At 38.2% G+C, this 20,274-nt stretch overlaps 1 protein-coding gene across 1 annotated transcript in view; it reads left to right on the top strand.

The window, feature by feature from the left end:
- Window positions 1-617: 617 nt before the first annotated feature.
- Ccdc58 (coiled-coil domain containing 58) overlaps window positions 618-20,274 on the top strand; it is a 31,928-nt gene continuing 12,271 nt past the window's right edge. The window contains exons 1-2 of the mRNA XM_010617927.3: window positions 618-793; window positions 18,028-18,153. Coding sequence (XP_010616229.1) covers window positions 695-793; window positions 18,028-18,153 — 225 coding nt within the window. The 5' untranslated portion in view covers window positions 618-694. The remainder of the gene's footprint in view (window positions 794-18,027; window positions 18,154-20,274) is intronic.

Genomic DNA, 20,274 nt, shown 5'->3' with positions numbered 1-20,274 from the left:
GCGTGCGTGACGCGCGAGGCGTGTGGTACGTGCGCGACGGGCGCAGGGCGCTGGCGGCGCGGCCCGAGCCGGGTTCGTTTGCTGAATCCTTGTAGAGGAGACGTAGAAGAGAGAGCGGAGCTTTTGCGAACTGCAAAACTCCCGAAGTGCGTCATCTAGATAAGGCAGTACTTCCGTTTTCTGTCCTTCAACGAGTTTATCTTTTCATCAAAACAATTGTACACAGGCCCATTGGCCCCGGGTCTCGGTGGCTTTTGGAATGTGTCAGGCTAACCTGAAAAATTAATGTATTTTCAAACATTTTGTTTTCTGTTAAACATCTAATCATTTGCACCCCTTACCCACCCACACGACCAGAAATGTCCCTTGCTTTCGCTTCCTACTGGTCTTATTCTTAAAATAACCCCGGGAAATGGGAAGGAGTAGAAAAGGCTCACTTTCGAACGACCTGGTTGGTGTGAGCAGAGCGTTTCCCTTTTTGTAAGAAGATGGGACTGGAATAAACGATCCTTCGAGTTCTAACAACCTTTAGTCCAGGCATGTGGGCCAGTTCCAGGTGGACATGTTAAAAGGATTAAAGTGAAAGCAGGATGGCAGAGTGACACGCTTCCCCGTGGAAGAACCACGAAGGAATATCTCGCTTTCAGCTACTTGGCCTCCGACTTGTTTTTGTTAGGCGGTGCCGCGGACACCTATGCTCCGCGGTGATTGGCCTGCAGGAGGGTCCTCCCGTCTGTCCAATATGGCGGCGCCCAGTGGCGGTGTGAACTGTGAGGAGTTCGCCGAGTTCCAGGTGATGGGGTTTTCCTCAAGTGAGAGGCGTGCTCTCCTTTTGTCCCCAGACCCTATTGCACCTCTGGCCTTGGAGATAGTATGGGCCTGTAGTGGGAAAAGCTGGCAGCTCAAGGGTCTTTTTTTCCCGAGCCATTGGAGGTCATGGGGGCGCGAGTTTGGCCTTGGGAAGCGAGGCTGCTCGGTGCGGGTAGGAGGTTCGGGGGTCATAGGTTCTCCTGTGTATCGCAGGGCTTGGCTTGGAAAGTGGGTCATTCTGCGGTGATGAATCCGAACTCTAGCTCTGTGGGCAGGGGTCGTAGCTATCTTGTAGCAGTTCCCTGAACTCGATTTCCAACCTTTGCTGTTCTCTTTTAAGTTGAGTTTTTAGGGAAGGAAGCAAATGAGAGACCTTACTTACTAAATAAAAACTTGGTACAATTTCCTGTTTGGTAAGAGAACGTTTGAAAGCTTGCAGGATTAAGTTTAAATCCTGTTTTGGTGCTATTGGCTTCCTAACCCTTAGAGAAGATGAAACATTTAAGGAAAAAGCTGAGTTTTTATTTTTAAACATAAGAGATCTCGTGAATTCAAGAATAGGATCTGTTTTTTTTTATTAACTTGCTATGAAACTATTTGTTATGTTGCTGTCATAAATGCCCTACTGTCTAGTTAGAGTCGAATTAAAAAATCAGAACCTTTTAAATGGTGTTTTTAACCAGATACTGAAAAATCATTTCACATATCTTTGACCTATGTATAGTAAGCTTTGTTCTCTGATGGTTTGTAGGAAGTGGTATTTACAGTCTCAGCAGACTGACTTATTTAACAGCATCTGGCCAAGGAATTTATATGGGGTTTGCCACCATTATTTCTCCACTTCAGCTGCTCTTTGGACTAGATGAGCCCATTGGCAGCTGAACTCAGATGTGACCATTATATTCAATAAATACAAGCACTTGTAAAAAAATTTTAACAGGCTGGGCGTGCTGGCGCACACCTGTAATCCCAGCACTTGGGAGGCTGAGGCAGGAGGATCTGTGTGAGTTCGAGATCAGCCTGAGCTACATAGTGAGTTCCAGGTCAGTCTCAACTACATAGTGAGACCCTGTCTCAAAAAAACAAAACAAGACAAAAAAAAATTTAACAGGCTAGAAGAAATGCACTGGATTACAAAATATATTAAATATGCAAGGTTAACTAGTCCATTTGGCCTTGTAAAACTGGTATGAAGACATTACTTGAGTTAATAAGCTGATGTAATTAATGGTAACCTTAAGATCTGTAAGAAAGAGCACTAATTAGGGAATTAGATGCCTACTATGGGCTCTCCTACTGCTTCTGTCATTAACAGCTTTGTGAACTTGAGCTAATCACTTAACCCCTTTGGAAGTTTACTTTAATCTCTAAATAAGATTGTGTTAAGTGACATTTAAAATTGCTTTCATCTTCTAATTATTTAATCTGTAGAACCAAATTTCATAGGCTTTCTTTGATCTAATAAAACATCCAAAGATCATAAAATGAATCTCAGTGAAACTTAGAGAAAGTTTCTCTAGGGCTTTTCCAATTTATAATGGAGAATATCCCAAGTAGATGTCAGGATATCTGGTTTTCTGAAACTGGCCTTGGACTATCTTTGTTCTTTTGGCTTGTTTTGTTTTTTGAGATAGGGTCTCACTATATAGTTTCAGACTGGCTTTGAAATCACTATGTAGCCCAGGCTGGCTTTAAACTCTGGGCAATCCTCCTGCCTCAGCCTTCTTAGTGCCAGGAATATTGTTTAACATTCCTTGTAAATGACTATTAATAATATTTGCCCTACTGCCTTAGAGACAAGAGAACATAAGTGAAAGTGCTATAATCTCTGCACTTGGGAGGCTGAAGCAGGGGGATCGCTGTGGGTTTGAGGCCAGCCTGGGCTACATAGTGAGTTCAAGACCAGCCTGAAGTACGTAGTGAGACCCTGTCTCAAAAAAAAGGTAACATTTTAGTATGATGTTTAAATGTAAATGAATTTGTCACAAAATATTAAATATTTTTGAAAGTGACCGAACTGTTGGGTTTTGTATGTAAGCATCCTGAATGTGAAAAACACTGCACTGAATACTGTGGAAGAAAACCAAAATTGGGTTTTTTTTTTTAAATTTTAAAAGATTATGTGGGCTTTAGTCAGAATTATAAAAATGTTTTAAAAACTATAGAGTAGTTGAAAGAATTGTACAGTAAATGTTTATATACCCATCTAGAGTTCTGCAATTAATAATTTGCTATTACCATATCCATTTATCCATTTTTCAGCCTATCCATCAGTCTACTTTTTATTTTAATCACATTTCAAATTAAACTGCAAACATTAGTATGCTTCACTCCTAAACTTGTCAGCATGCATATTGTAACTAGAGTTCAGTATCTGTTTACTATTTTGGAGAGAGAAATTTTGTGTACAATGAAATGCACAGTCTTTAGGAGTACTGGTCAAAGAGTTTGACAATGACATATACCTGTAACACAAACCTCCATCAACAGAGACTGATGTTATCACCTCCGAAAGTTTTCTCATCCTTCCCAGTCAGTCCCTACTTTTGTCTTTCCTGCTTCCTTCACAATCATTCTGATTTTTTTTCATATAGTTGTGTATTAAGGTTTAAAGGGTTTTAGTGTTTTAAGCTTTGGCAGTTTTTCTTCCAATTTAAAAATTAAGGTAGCACTCCTAGAAAATAGCTTTCCAAAGTGAAATAAAGTATAAAAAAAGGATGTTTAATATTGAGTGCTTAGAGTCCATTTTAACATTTATTCAATTTGTTGGGTACTATGTTAGTTGGCTAGGGCTGCTATAATAAAATACTCCAGACAGGGTGGCTTAAACAATGGAAATTTATTTTCTCACAGTTCTGGAAGCTAAAAGTTTAAGATCAAGGTACTGGCAGGGTTGATTTTTGGTGAACCCTCCTTCTGGTTGCAGACGGCTGTCTTTTCACATGACTGCTTCTGTATGCTGTACAGAGACAGAAAGGAATATCTCTTACAAGGACACCAGTTCTATCAGATTATAGTCCCACCTTTATGACTTCTGTTACATTATTTATTTATTTACATTACTGGGAATTGAACCCAGTGCTTTTGCACTGAGCCACATCCCTAGCCTATTATTATTATTGTTTTTATTTATTTTGAGACAAAGTCTTGCAAAATTGCCTAGGATGGACTTGAATTTGTGGTCCTCCTGTCCCAGCCTCCTGGAGTGCAGGGATTATAGGCATGCACAATGGGGTCTATGTTGCCCAGACTTGAACTGAACTCTAGTCCTCTTGCCTCATCCTCCCCAGTAGCTGGGACTGTGTCTATGTGCCACCACACTGAACTTTGCCCTCTATTTAATCTTCATTGCTCTCTAAAGGCCCTTTCTCCAGGGGATTAGTGATTCAACAGGCACTTTGGAGGATAAATAACTACCAGCTACCAGGCATTTGGGGATATCTTAGTGGACAAAGTATATAACATGGAACTTAATTCATGTAGGGTATAAAACATGTAGAAGATTCTGAAGATATGAATGAAATGCTCTAGAGTTTAGAGAAATAAGAGATAACCATTAGGTTGGATCTGAGAGGTAATAGTATACTAGGCCAAAAAAATTATGTGCAATCATGCATCCCTTTACAACAGGGTTATATTTTAAGAAATACATCATTAGATAATTCTATCATTGTGTAAAAAACAGACTGTACTTACACAAGCTTAGGTGGTGTAAGTCAGCACTCTGTTTCTTCTTAATGCAATGAAGAGGTACAGTAAACAAAATATATGAGACCACTATACGTAGAATAGATTCAAAACTAATATAGAGTAAATACATAAACCAGTAAAAAGATCATTTATTATTGTCAAGTATTATATATTGTACATAATTATAAGACTTGCAGCACAATAGGTATATTTACACCAGCATCCTCACGAACATGTGAGTAATGCATTATGATGTTACAATGGCTACAGTACCAGTAGGTAGTAGCAATTTTTCAGGTCCATTATAATTTTATGGGATCACTATCATTTTTATAAAAAATTTTATTTTGTTTTGTTTTGCTTTTTGAGACAAGGTCTCGCTGTGAATTCCAGGCTGGTCTTGAACTCTCAGCAATCCTCCTGCCTCAGCCTCTCAAGTTCTTGGATTACAGGCATGCACCATCACATCACGCCTGGCTTTGTGATCCACTTTTGACCAAAATGTTATGTGACATATGACTGTATTGGAGGGAAATGGCAAATCAGTATTGCTGGAGGGCTGCGGATTTAGCTCAGTGGCACTGCGCCTGCCTAGCAAGCGCAAGGGTCTGAGTTCGATCCCTGGTACTAAAAACAAAAAAATATTGTTGGAATATTGGATTTGCACAGATCACACTGGGGTTACAAAGAGATTAAAATCAGATTGTGAAAGGCTTTGGAGTGTGAGATCAGGAAGTTTTTTTTGTTTTTTTTGTTTTTAGATATAGGGTCTGTGTTAATTTTCTCTTGTTGCTGAGACAAAAATACCTGAGACCCAAAGTTAGAAAGGGGGCTATTTGGCTTACCGTTCATAGAAGTATCAGTCCATAATCGCTGACTCCAAGGCAGGGATGGCAAACACTCATTGCAGAGGAGAAACAACATGGTGCACACAGGGCAGCAAAGGTAACAAGAGGTTTAACAGTATCTTTCTGCCCTTTTTATAATATCGAGACTACCAGAATTAATGCAGTGCCAAACTAAGCATGTGTATTGGTTTAGTAATCACATGCCCTTAAACCCAGCATCTCACATACCAGATTCATCTGTCTCTGAAAAAGAAAGTCTCACCTCATCTACATGAGGTTTTGGGTGGACATCTAAACAAACCATAACAGAGTCTTACTATGCAGTTCAGGTCATGAACTCACTGTCTGACCCACACTGGCCTTGAACTCTCAGAAGTCCTGCTTTAACTTCCTGTATGCTGGGATCATAAGTGTATGCCACCATGCCCACCCAATGAGTCATTTTTTAGTAAAGGGTTAAGACAATCAAAGAGGCACTTTAGGAACATTCATTGTTAATTCCCACTGGCTTTGTTCAAGACTTGTCATTTTTGCAACTAGCTTTGGAACATATCTCTCTTCAGTTAATTCTTTCTCTAATTTATCTTCCCTTCATACTAGTCTCCATAATACGGTGACCTCATCCTATTATCTTCTGAACTTTAGAATCTAAACCATGTGTCTGATACTTAGATTCAGATAACTAGATCCAGAGTATTAAATAGGGCATATAAGATCCTCTAAAATCCAACCCCAAAGTGCCTTTTTCTAGACTATATTCCTTACCACTGCCCTTATTCTTACATGCTTCTCTCTTTCCACACCTCCCTCCACATCTGACATGCATTTGGACCCTTCTGTCCAAACATGTGGGCCTACTTGTTTTTTCCTAAATACATCATATTCATTTCTGTGCTTCCTTTTTACTTGGTGATACTCTGACATTTCCTGTTGACCCTATCTGCCACCTAGTTCATTTATTATCTGGACAGAATCCTTCCCAGAATGTTTGTATCTTTTATTTGTATTAGAAATATTTATTCATTTATGCATAATTGATTTTGGGGTCATATGGCAATTAAACGTAAAATAAATAGATGATTTTCTAGCATCCACAATGGTTCCTTTTCTCGCAAACCCAGCCATAATTTGCTGCTTCTGCAAGTGCTGGCTATCAGAAGACTGGCAATTGCAAGCAAGTATGGATTTCTGACGGGGGAAACATGCTGTGAACATTGCTGTAAAAATAGGCTTTGAGGAGCCAGGTCTGTCAGAAAAGAAGATACTGCAAATGAGATCTACTCTGGGTGCCTTCAAAAGGCAGAGGGGAAAGAAAGGAATGTCAAGGGAATTCCAGATCATTCTTTGTATTTTAGTCCTGTAATACCTCTTTTCTCTACCCTGTATTCCCTAAAAATGGCCCCAAGTAATAAAAGGAATTTATCTGAGAATTCCAAGAATAGACTATCATAAAATTGTAGGGGCAGTAGGACATTTAGCCCTCCCCTCCTTTCCCTCCAGGAGTACTGGGTACTCCTTCAGTACACAAATTGCCTTCCAATCACATGAGATTTTTATCCCACAATTATAGATAAAATGTAATTCCCAAGAGAAGTGTCTGAATTGCAGTATTTTAAAGGGTCAGCCTAGAATTGGAGATTCATAATATATCAAATTTCTTCATGTTTGAAGAAGGATGAGAAAGGCCACTACAAAATCTGAAGGGTTAGCTTTACTATGGTGTGACATTTAGCTTGTTAGGGTTGCAGGTCCTACCCTGAACCACTGTAACCTTCGGAGAACCACTGATCTGAGTATATTTTTATATTACTATACCTCTATGGACACGTGTTGCAATTATGTCTATTCCAAAATGTCTTCTGTATATTTTCTTGGTGAGTTCATGAGAAAGCTAGTAAGAGTGCTATTAGGCCCAAGCCTTAGATAGGTAGTAACTCTTTACGAGTGATGCACATGATTGAACTGCAGTATTCTTGTACCCGAACTCATCTTTGTTTGCTCTTAGTCTGCCAGGCCTGCCCAGCCTTTTGCCTGGTCCCTCTTGGAGTGGCCTTAAGAGCTGTGGCACATTTTCCATTGTAAGAAGTGTTGAGCCTGGTGAGGCAGCGTATAGTTCTTTTCCTTCTCCCTTTCCAATTTTGAAAAAAATCCCTTCTTTCATCTCACTTGCCACAGTTTTCTTCCTCTTTAGCCTTTATAATATCTTTCTGTGAAATTTAAGAATACCTCATAATTCTCAGCAGCCTGAACAAATCTGTTACCAGCTTAGAGATTGTCATTATATTTTTCACCATATATCACTGTCCGCCTATGATGGGAATGTTCAACGTTTTTGCTCCCTGTATATTGATAGCTTTAGCACTTTACTTATTTATTGTTTGTTTGTTTGTTTGTTTTTAAGACAGGGTCTCAAAGGCTGACCTTGAACCCATAATTCGCCTAGGCTGGCCTCCAGCTTTCGGTGATCTTCTTGCCTCATTTTGCCAAGTGCTGGGATTATATCTGTTTACCACCATGTCTGGCGCTAGCACTTTCACTTTAGAATTAAGTTTTAAATTGTGTTAAATTTTAATTTAACCTCACAGGATTAGTATCTGCTATATTGAAACCCCAGCTTTAGATCGTGTGTTGATGATTTACTAGTATATATACAAAAATTGATTATGATTGGTAATCCACATTTATAGCTTCCATAGGTTTTGTTATAGTTGTTTTTGTTTTTAGACAGGGTCTCACTATGTATGTAGTTCAGGCTGGCCTTGAACTCATGATTAGCCAAACTTATGGCAATCCTTTTGCTTCAGCCTCCTGAGTATTGGGATTACAGGTGTGTGCCACTATGCCCAGCATGTATCTTCCATTAGTAAAAGTGCAAAATTGATTCATTACATAGTTAATGCAGATGAATTCTCATTGCTGGTAAGGCCTTATTAATAGATCCAAACTGTTTTATCGAAGGGGAGTTTGGCGAAAGTGATTACAGTATAGCCATGTTGAAACTGCAAAGAAAGTTCAGAGTTGATAGAAACTCTAGGAAATGTTAAGCTCTGTGTTCTTTTACCTGAACTCCTGTCAGCCTTTTGGCTGTTGTTTTCACATCTGGTCCTTTTCTTCTCTAATCCATTTTCCACACTTTCACTTAACTTAAGCAGTCATTTAAAAACACAGAACAGATTATGTTACTCCTTGTACTTAGAGCATTTCATTTATTCTCCATGGCTCTCCAGAAATACTAACATCTTGTAATATAACCTATGATAGTGGACCTGATCTTGCATCATGTTTTCTCTTAATTTTACTTACGCTACTTTAACTTTTCAGTCCATTGAACATTTTAGTTAAATGGCTTTTATCAAGATCAGTCTATGTAATTCTTGACTTCTTAAAAGCATTCAGTGTAATTATTCCCTTGTTTGAATCTTTCTTCTGACTTCTGTTACATCAGACTTTTCCCCTGCTTTTAGGTGCCAGAGTTTCTTCTTGATCTTGGCCCCCTTCATTCCCTACAGTTTAACTCAGTGACTTTTCTAGTCTCAGTGCTATAAATAGCATCAATTCATTCGTGTAATTCTAGCCTGATCCATGTCAGACTGGTATGTTTAACTTCCTACTCTACTTTTCTGCTCAGCTATCTAAATATGCAATTCAAGCTTAAGTCCAAAACAGAACTTTTTTTTTTCTTTTTTTGAGACGGTCTCACTATGTAGTTGAGACTGACCTGAAACTCACTTTGTAGCCCAGGATGGTCTTGAACTCACAGCGATTCTCCTGCCTCAGCCTCCCAAGTGCTGGGATTACAGGCATGTGCCACCACACCTGGCCCAAAACAGAACTGATACATATATGTGTATGTATATTTTTTGACAAAATTTTAAACATGTGCTCAAGAGATAGTACTATGAACCTCCAGGTAACCAGCCTCCAGCTACAACAGTCAGTTCATATCCACTCTTTTTTTTTTGTACTGGGCATTGAACTCGAGACCTTGCACTTGCGAGGCAGGCTGCGGAACCACTGAGCTAAATCCCCGGCCCTCATGTCCACTTTTCTTCTATGCAATATACTTTCACCACTTGTTTTGCCAGATTATTTTGAGGGACGTTCCAGACATACATTTTTTTCTGTAAATATTTTAGTCTCAGATTAGTTTTTAAAATTATAACACCAGTGTCAAGAAATTAACAATAATCTTTAATACTGTCAAATATCCTGAGTCAGAATAGAACTCTTTTATCTTCTCACTACATCCAAATCTTTTCCTTCCCTAGTCTTTCTCCACCCACGTAAGTTAATGGCACTGTCGTGTATTGAGTTGCTTTAGCTTCAAACCTGAAACCTTTCTGTTATTTTTTTCTCATCTCCCACCACCGGTTCCTATCTAGCAAGTCCTCAGTTCTATTTTTCAGAATATATCCAGACTCTGTTTCTCCTTAATTCTACAGATAACACTTGACCAAACCATCTTTATCTCTTGATTAGATGGCCATGGTACATATCCTCTCAATGGTCACCCTGTTTCCATTCTATGTTATTCTCCACATAGCAGCCAGAGTAATGTTTTTAGAAAAATTAATGTTTTGTTATTCCCTTATCTAATGCCTTTTTGCTTTCAATCATTTCCACAGTTTGTTTTGTCCTGTATTTTGGTCTACCTTGACCTCACTTCACACCATTTTCTTGCTTATTTGCTTAGTCCACTTGCCTTCCTTTAATTCTTCAATTTAATTCCAAAGTTTATCTTTGTTTTATAATTTGTGACTTAGTCTCATAGATGTTATTATAGTTTCCCCTTGGTCATTCTTCATCCTGTAACCTTGGTTTGTGTTCTTTCTCACAGTACTTTTCAGTATCTGAAGTTATCTTGTTGATGAGGGTATTTATTGTCTCTCCCTCTTTAGGTATTTTATGAGAGGAAGTACTTTTTGTGTTTTATTTACTACTGTAGCCACAGTGTTTATAATGGTGCTTGATACATACTCGATATTAGTAAATAGTTTCTGAATCCGAAAAAAAAAAAAAAAGACAAGGTAGGGAGTATCAGAATCCCCACCTTGAAACTATACTGCAAAGTCACTGTGTTAAAAATTGCATGGTACTAGCAAAGAAACAGACCCGAGGTTTGGTGGAACAGATTAGAAGATGCAGAAACAACTCCAGACATACTCAGCTACCTCGTCTCTGACAAAGAAGCCAAACATCCTCTCTGGAGGAAAGAAAGCCTCTTTTATAAATGGTGCTGGAAAAAATTGGGTTTCAACTAACAGAGGTTTAACAGAGATTAAAACTAGACCTATATCTCTCATCATACACTATACTAAAATCTAAATGGATCAGAGATCCAACCATTAAAACAGAAACACTAAACTGGCTGGAAGAGAGATTAGATAGAACTCTTAAAGACATTGGCTAGGAAAAGATTTCATGAACAAAACCTCAGTTGCACGCGAACTAGCACAAAAAATCAACACTGAATTGCATCATTAAAAAGCTTCTGCACAGCAAGAGAAATCACCAACAGAGTGAAGAGATAACCCACAATGTGGGAAATTTTTTTTACTGCCTGGTCCTCTAGATTATATAAAGAATTTAAAAACAGACTTCCCAAATTTAAAGACCCAATCCAAAAATGGTTATCTGAAATGAACAGACATTTCTCAGACAAAGAAGTAGAAACAGGGCTGGGATTTAGCCCATTGATGCTGCTTTGCAAGTACAAGATCGTGAGTTTGATCTCCAATACCAAAACAACAACAAAAAACAACATGAAAGAATGTTCAACATCACTGGTCATTCGAGAGATGCAAATTAAAACAATACTGAGATTCCACCTCACTCCAGAAAGAATAGCTGCTATCAAGAAATCAACCAGTAAGACATGGTGGTGTGGCTTTGGGGAAAAAGGAACCCTCCTCCTCCTGTGGTGGGAGTGTAGATTGGTGCAACCACTGTGGAAATCAGTATGGAGGTACCTCAAAGAACCAGGATTGGAAGTCCCATTTGACCCAGCTATTCTGCTGGGTATCTTCCCCAAAGAATCAAAAGAATCATACCACAGTGTTATATGTGCACCTGTGTTCATAGCAGCATGGTCTATGGGGAAAAAAACAAGAACCAAGATATATCATGTAGAGGTACAAATTCCCAATGATGATTATCATATTGTATACCTAACATGTACCAATAAACTTAATGAATAATAGTTTTTACAAATCCCAGAAAACAGAAGATTGCTGAGGAATTTTATAGCCAAGGAAAATGTTTTGTTTTCATGTGGCTTGTGTTACTAGTGACTGAACACAGCACCTTGCTGATAAGTTTTTATTTTGAGACCGGATTTTGCTAAGTCACTAAGTTGCCTGGGCTGGGTTTGAATTCAGTCTTCTGGCCCTAGCCTCCCACGGTGCTGGCATTACAAGGCATGTTCCATCATGCCCAGCCCAAGGAAAATTTTATTCAGAAGGTACAGTTAAGGGCCAGGGATTTAGCTCAGTGGTTCTGCCACCTGACTTGCAAGTGGAAGGTCCTGAATTTAGTCCCTGGTACCAAAAAAAAAAAAAAAAAAAAAAAAAAAAAAAAAAGTACAGTTAAACCTTGGCTTCAGAAGATCTGTTCAATATATGTGGAGAAGGTTTTTAAATACATTTTTAAGAGTTTGGTTTTTGTGGTGTTTTTTTGTTTTGTTTTGTTTTTAGTGGGCAGTTGTAGGAGGTAAAGCTGGCAAGGTGGTCCCAGTCTGTCATTTTTTTAAAAATTTAGGGTATGATACTGGGGATCAAATCTGGGGCCTTGAACTGAACTATGTCTCCAGGGCTTTTAATTTTTTTATTGACAGGGTCTCACTAAAGTTGCCCACAATGTCCTTGAACTTTATTCTTCTATCTCAGCTTCCTAAGTAGCTGGTATTACAGACATGTGCTACCACGCCCAGCTTTATTTTTTCTTTTTACTCTTGTTAGTGCTGCTATGATTTGTTTGGAATTTATCACTTATTGGACATTATATATCCTCTACTGTATAAAATTTAGTACTATTTAAGATGATGGTAGCTCAGTGAATATGTTGATATTATCCCCTAAGAATAAAAGGAATACTGTGCTATTGACAAAAAGATATGGGAAGAAGAAAAGAAAACATGGTGTTAGACCTTTCATTTGCTTGTGTTTTATTAATCTGAATTATGGGCCATCTACAAGCTGTTTTGTTTCTGGAATTGAGATCTGTTAAGTTCACTAATTAAAGATTAATGGAATGATAGGAATAGAAGCTAGATTAAATTGAGTAACTGGTTATTATAATTGGAAACACTCTTTGTGTTGTGATCTGAGGATCAGTGGAATAGATTAGAAGATGCAGAAACAACACCAGACACACTCAGCTACCTCATTTTTGACAAAGTAGCCAGCCGTCCTCACTGGAGGAAAGATAACCTCCTTAATAAATGGTGTTGGAAAATTGGCTTTCAACTTGCTAAAGATTGAAACTAGATCCCTGTGTTTCACCATATGAACTAAATGCCTGACCTCTCTGTACCTCTTTTACCCACCCATACTATGGGTCTTAGGGCGGTGCCAAATTAATTACTCACTTGTGGTGGTTTAATAATCACATGCCCTTAACACCAGGATCACACATTCCAAATTCAACTACCTCTCAGAAAGTCCCACCTCATCCATATGAGGCTTTGAGGGGACATCTAAACACAAACCATAATGGGTATTTTCATCAGGATTGCATTAAATCTGTATAACAGTTTTGGAGGTATAGAAGCTTTCACTATTTTGCTTCTCCTTATCCAAGAACAAGGAATAACTTTCCATGTGTTTGTGAAGTTCTTGCAGTTTCTTTTGGTATTGATCTCTAGTTTAATTGCACTATGGTCTGATAATATACATGGGATAACTTCAGTTCCTTTGCATGTACTTAAGCATGTTCTATGAGCTAGCATGTGGTCTGTTTTGGAGAATGACCTTTGTGCAGCCAAAAAGAATGTATTCTGATTTTGTGGGGTGGAACACCCTGTAGACATCTACCAAGTCCGTTTGTTCAAAGACGGTTCAATTCTGTTATTTTGTTGCTGATTTTTTGTCTGGATGATCTGTCTGTTTGTGTCAGTGGAGTATTAAGGTCCCCCACTATACTTCTATTAGTGCTTATTTCATTTTTCATATCCACTAATATTTGTTTTGTATAGGTGGGGCATTAGTATTCAGTGGATATACATTTCTTTTTTTGGTTTTGTTTTTTTTTTTTGGTACCGAGGAGCAAACTCTGGTCTTTGTGCTTGCAAGGCAGGCAGCGGAACCACTGAGCTAAATCCCTGGCCCTTTGCATTTCTGACTGTCATTTTATCTCTTATATTGTTCCCTTTACAAGGACGTAGTGGCTCCCACTTTTTTCCAGGCTCCTATTGCATGGAGAACTGTTTTCCATCCTTTTACTCTCTCAGTCTATGAATTTCTTTGTGGATTAAGTGGGTTTCTTGTATACAGCATATTGTTGGATTTTTGCTTCTTAATCCATTCTGCCAGCCTATTTCTTTTGATTGGTGATTTGAGGCCATTAACATTGATGGTTATAACTGTTATGTATTGGCTTTTCATTGTGATATTATTTTCTTGTTGTTGGTTCTTTTATTTTCCCTCTCTCCTTTTAATTTCTTACCTTTCCTGATATATTTGCTCTTTTGGTCCTCATGGAGTTGTGGCCTTCATTTTCTTTTTCCAGGGTGTTGTTTAGAAGTGTTTGGAGTGCTGGTTTGGTGTTTGTGAAATTTCTCAGATGTTCTTTGTCATGGAAATAGCTTATTTCCCCATCCATTTTGAAAGATAGTTTTGCAAGATACATCAGTCTGGGTTGGAGGTTGTTTTCTTTTAGGAATTGAAATACCTCACTCCAGGCTCTCCTTGACTTGAGGTTTTGTGTTGAAAAGTCTGCTGTGATTCTGATGGGCTTTCCTTCACATCTGATTTGTTTCTTTTCTCTAACTGCTTATAGTATTTTGTTCTTCTGTTGGATTTCTGGGATCTTGATCATTATATGTCTAGGTGTAGGTGTATTTTGTTTTGTTTTGTGTTTTTATCATGGCTAGTTGGAGTCCTATATGCCTCACTTATCTGTCATATTCTTCCCCTCTGGGGAGTTTTCTGTCATTATGTGAAGAGTTTTATGTCTTTTGTAGTTTCTCCTGCTACTTTGTGGATTCCTATCAGTCTTATATTGTTTCTCTTTGCATCATCTAAGAGTTGTTGGATCGATTTCTCATGATCCCTTATTTTTTTTTTCTTTTTGATTTTTGGAGAAATTGTCTCACTATGTAGTTGATACTGACCTGGAACTCACTATGTAGCCAAGGCTGGTCTCAAACTCACAGCAGTCCTACTTCCTCAGCCTCCTGAGTGCTGGGATTACAGGCATGCGCCATCACACCTGGCAGATCCCTTACTGAAAGAAAGAGATCTTTCTTTTCATGCTCACTGACCACAATCCAATCTTCTGTTTCTGAAATTCTATCTTCACATTCATTCATTCTGCTGCGAATGCTTTCTATGGAGTTTTTAATCTCCTAGATATCTGTTTGAATCTGTTCCGTGGATTCCATTTCTTTCCTATGCTGGGCATTCGTGGTTTCCATCATGATCCTGAGCTCATCTTTTTTTTTTTTTTTTCTTAATCTGTTTCTGTTCTAGAGTCTCTAATCTTGTCTTTCATTCTTCTCACCATCTCTGTGGTTATCTGGTAAATTATTTCTGTTTTGAATTTTGCTAGAGCCTCAATTATCTTTTTTTTTTTTTAACTTCCTGTGCTGTCAGTTCAGGGTGTCCAGATGGTTGACTGTCAGACTGTTCCACCTCATTTCCCCCAGAGTTTACCTTTGGTGAGGTGGAATTCTGTGTTTGTGCCTTGTTTAAATGTGTTCTTATTTCTATTTTTGTTGTTGGTAATGCCCTTGGTTTAATTCCTGGGTTAATACTTTGATCTTCCAGATATAGCTGGTCTTTAGGTTTTGAGTCTGTAATGACTGGGCAGTTTCATTTCATTGTAGTAGGGAGGACAACTAATTAGATCAATCACAACACCTTAGCCCAAATGATACAGTCAGCAACACAGTAGCATTAAGCACAGTTTATAAAATGACAGTTTGTGATAGTTATTAATCTATCACCTTTAACTGTGTGAATTAAATCAAACTCGAGGACCAGCCCAAAATACATTTATAGTGAATAAACTCTTCAATGTAGCATCTTTACCATTCAGGATGGGGGTTTAGAAGGAGTTGGGGAGGGAGGGATAGATAGGATAGAGAAAGGTTAGAAGTGAGGTCAGAGGACGCAGGAAGATCACACAAACTCTAGGGAGCCATTGCAGAGAAGAGAAGACAGAACAAATTATACCCAAGAACAGAACAAACTAACAGCAGTAGGGAGGCTAGAGACTGTAATCACTTTCTTTTAAGACTAATGGCAATTGAGAGAAGGAAAGAGAAGAAAAGGAAAAGAAAGAACATGAAGTTGAATAGGATAGGAACAGGAACAAAATGGGAGCATAATGGAGATCAATGTGGGAGAAAGGAGAGGGAGAGAGAGAGGGGAGATAAGCAAAAGAAGATTTTAAAAAGAAAAAATTTGAGAAAAAAAATTGAAATGATTAAAGAAAAATATTACTTTAAAAATAAAAAATAGAAATAGAAGGACTCTTTCAGGGTATGCCTCTGTTGACACAAGAGACAGTGTGGGCAGGAGTGTACAGGTCTAAATTAATTTGTCTCAGCAAGCTAGCAGCTGTCCCCTGAGGTTCAGGCTGATTTCTGGCTGCAAGGCCCAAGTTGGGATCTCTGATCTGCTGGGTTGAAGTCTGCAAGGTTCTACTGCAGGTTCCAGCTGTCTTTCCCCTGAAGTTAGACCAGGTTCTGATGTGTGGTACTGGTCCCTCAGACTTCCCAACTGTGGTGGTGTGTTGTGCCTTTATCACAGAGATTTTCTTCACTTTGTAGTGCACTTCAATTTTTATCTAGGAGCCTCAGAGAGGCCTCTTTGTCTTATTTGGTTGGAGGGTCTGTGTTACTCTGCCATGCTAGGCTGAAGGGGCGGGCCTACCAGAGGGTCTTGGGCTGCTTCTGTGCTCTTCTGTTGCTCTGCACCAAAGAGGAGGGCCCACCAGAGGGTTGCAAGCTGCTTCAGGTCTCTTGTATGCTGGGCTGAAGGGCTGGGCCTACCAGAGCTATTGAATGTTAAGCTGGATGTTTTCAACAATAATTATATTCCTAATATATAATTCAGTTTTCTTGGTGAGTTTGCAGTAATCATTGTTTTGAAGATTTTGTTTGTTTTTGTTTTGGTACTGGGGATCGAACTCGGGTCCTTGTGCTTGTGAGGCAGGCAGCGGAACCACTGAGCCAAATATCTGGCCCTGATTTTGTATTCTTTTATTTCTTTTTTATTGTAAGCTTAAACAATAAAGAGGAGTATACTGCTAGAAACTTGCCCAAGAATTCATGTAGATTACAGACAGAATGTAGTTGATGTCCAGCCTTTGTGTGGTGACCAGTGTAAAGAAGTGCTCTTGTCACAGAAATGATGGGAGAAAAGATTACGCTGTGCAGGTAATACACAGCAATCTTGGATTTCCCTGTTCTTTTGGTACTATTTTTCTTTTGGTTGGTTATTTGATATTGGGGGCCATTTTTTTAAAAATATGGTTGGTATTGGGGGGTTGAATCCAGGGTCTTTATAATTGTGCTATATTCCCACCTCTTTATAAAAAATTTAATTTTGAGACAGGACTTTGCTAAATTGTCCAGGCTGACCTCTAATTTGTGATCTTCCTGCCTCAGTCTCCTGAATAGCTGGGATTATAGACTTGGGCCATTGAGCCAGGCTAGGAGAAATTGAAAACCTAGGGGAAAGGGGATCTTGGGAAATGTGAGGGGTTACTTAAGAAAAGATAAAACTAATTCCTTAAAAAAAAACAAAACTAATTCCTGCTTGTTCTATTAATAAGAAAACTGGCCAGGGATTTAGCTCAGTGGTTCCGCTGCCTGCCTTGTAAGTGCAAGGTCACAAGTTTGATCCCCGGTACCCCTGCAAAAGAAAACTAATAATCTTATTTCTTTTCTAACAGCATATTTTGTATTACTTATTTGTATAACAAAAATACAGTCATATTAAAAAGTCTAAAGTATAGTTTAATTTCAGTGCATTAACTACTACTGATGATTTCTTGTATATTTTTCTGGAAATGTTCTCTCTAGCACTATGATTTACAATGAGAGGTATAGTGGGAATAGAGCTAACAGTTATTCTGGTTCTTTTGGAGAATGCGTGGTGCTTGAGTTCAGAAGAACCTTTTTTTGGCTGTGTGCTACAGTTGGAGAGACTATGCTGTTTGTTAAGCACCATGCCAACACATGGAACTTAAGCATGAGTAAAATAGTCCTAAGCCCTAAGACGATCAGAGTTGAACCAAGGAGACAGACTTGGTGCCCACTATTAGAATTACATAACCTGCCTCTCATCCTTGTAATAGATATTTTCTAATGATTACACTATATTTAGCTTCATTTTCCCCACTCCAGTGTTAAAGAATTGTAAAATATCCAAGTGTTTATTTTTTGCTTCAGTAATTAGTTTCTATCACTTAACTTTCCATTCAGGTTATATTCTTTTATTTTAAACATATATAGGAATTACTCAAGGTGATGAGGACGATTGATGACAGAATAGTACATGAGTTAAACACTACGGTTCCAACAGCTTCCTTTGCAGGGAGAATCGATGCCAGCCAAACCTGTAAACAACTCTATGAGTCTGTAAGTGTATCTTTTGTGCTTCTTTGTTCCTTTCTTTGCAGGCAAAACAAATCCATTCACATATGTCTAAACTGTGAAAAATGAATAGCATTTTCATGTTTCCTTGCCCACACCTGAGAATATATAAAACTTTTGATCTACTTTCTACAGACTAAATTGATGTATGCTCTTATGCCCAAATCTGTGAAGAAATGGTTCTAAAGAATGGAAGCAGTCATTTTTTGGTCTCTTCATTTGCAGCCTTTAACTTAGAGAAATAAGGGAGAGAGTGAAACAGTAAACAGTAACAAGAGCAAGGATGTTGAATGATTCAGTCATAAGAAGCCAGGCAGCTCATATAAGGAAGAGTTAAAGCCCTTCATGCCTTTTATCTTTTCTTTTTTTCCTTCACTTACCAGGAAGGGGAATACAAATGCATGACAGATGGGAGAGAAGGAAAGACACAGAAACATTGTCATTTCCTGAGGCTTTGGTTTCTTAAATACTATCTTTTGTTGCCTTCATTTCTTTTTTTAATGTCCAAAAGCAGAAGGAAATAATGATTCCTGTATTTTTCATAGTTTGCTTACTTATACCCTTTCAGTAAGTTGAAAGCTAAAAGTTCAAGTGACACTTGCTATTTTGAGCTGTACCCCACCCCAAGGTTACTGTTTGGATTCATAGTCATATTATAAAAAATATATGTATAATATAAGTGCATTTCTTAAATGTGAAAAAAATAGTTTTGGACAAGATTATTTTATATCAAATTAGAGCATTAACAGCTGATTTTTTGTTTTGCTTTTATATTAAAGTATGTCATTTTCTTTCTTTCTTTTTTTTGGTAACAGGGATGGAACTCGGGTGAGTCCTTGTGCTTGCAAGGCAGGCAGTGGAACCACTGAGCTAAATCCCTAGCCCCCTATGTCATTTTCTTGAGTGATCAAATAAGTCTTGTGGTTTTAGATCACTGCAAGGTGTGGACCTTCCTGAGTGTAATGCACTAATCAGGAGGAGAGGTCTTAGTCCTAATGCACTGTGAAGGTGCTTGACATTTCACTTAGTTTCTTTGGGTATTTCTGATTAAAGAACTAGAAATTTATGGTCACATTATAATACCCTCTTACAACACTGCCCATGTAATCTCTATACTGTTCAGTTGTTTAATTTACAATCTTCCTGTTATTTACAGGTATAGTATTGTGACTAACAGTATGGATTCAGATCTAGAATAAATCTTACCTCTGCTATTTGCTAGCTGGGTGACCTTGAATATATTGTGCAAACTCTCTTTGCCTCCGTTTCCTTACTGTGAAAGATAGTACTAGTACCTAGTTCATAGGGTTGTTAGAGAATTGTTAACTAATATACATAAAGTGCTATATGTTCTTACATAGAAGCATTTCCTGCTGCTGTTTTAAGTAGCTTTGAGTTCCTTAAGTATTGTCTCAGTTGAGAAGTCTGTGAGGTGTTCAAGTTGTTCAGTAGTCCACCTGAATTACTTTAGTTCCTGACCTAACTTCCTTCTGTAGCTAATTATTTCTATTCCCTAATGATAACTTTTCTTTAGAGAGATGTAAAGTTATTCTGAACCATGGGTTTTAGAAATTTCAAATCTCAAAAGAATACTCATAGTAAAATAAAATAGTTTCAGTGAGGTCCCCTTTAATAGAGCACACACCCTTCAATTTTAAAATTACATTCTTTATTCCAAAGATAAACATAAAAATCATTACTGACAATAAAAAGTCTATGAACTTGAAACAGTACTTTACAAATGGAAATGCTTAGAATGTCATCAAAATTTGGCTATGCTTGTAGGAATGTGCTTAAAACATGACCATTGTAGCTTGCTAATCAAGCTGTACAGAAAGTAGATGACTTTTCTTACACTGCGAGGGAGCTTATTACAGAGTCTTCCCTACTTTTAGCCAACGCACAACTGATGCCACCACTAATCTCTGCTTCATAAATGAGTTGCTAGTGACAATGGCTACATGTTACCGTCTTGAAAAGGGCTCCATCTTACATAGGCAGTTGTACCATTCTTCATTTATTCTAACTAAGACCTTCTCTGCATCACTTAGTTTTATACTATCTTCCTCTTTTTGACAACATGAGACTGAAAAAAAAAAAAAAAAA

The sequence above is a fragment of the Fukomys damarensis genome, unplaced genomic scaffold, assembly GCF_012274545.1.
Source record: "Fukomys damarensis isolate Sample0158 unplaced genomic scaffold, DMR_v1.0_HiC HiC_scaffold_24, whole genome shotgun sequence".
In the NCBI taxonomy this organism is placed as follows: Eukaryota; Metazoa; Chordata; class Mammalia; order Rodentia; family Bathyergidae; genus Fukomys; species Fukomys damarensis.
The sequence above is the reverse complement of the archived record's forward strand: the minus strand, read 5'-3'. Positions and strand labels throughout refer to the sequence as shown.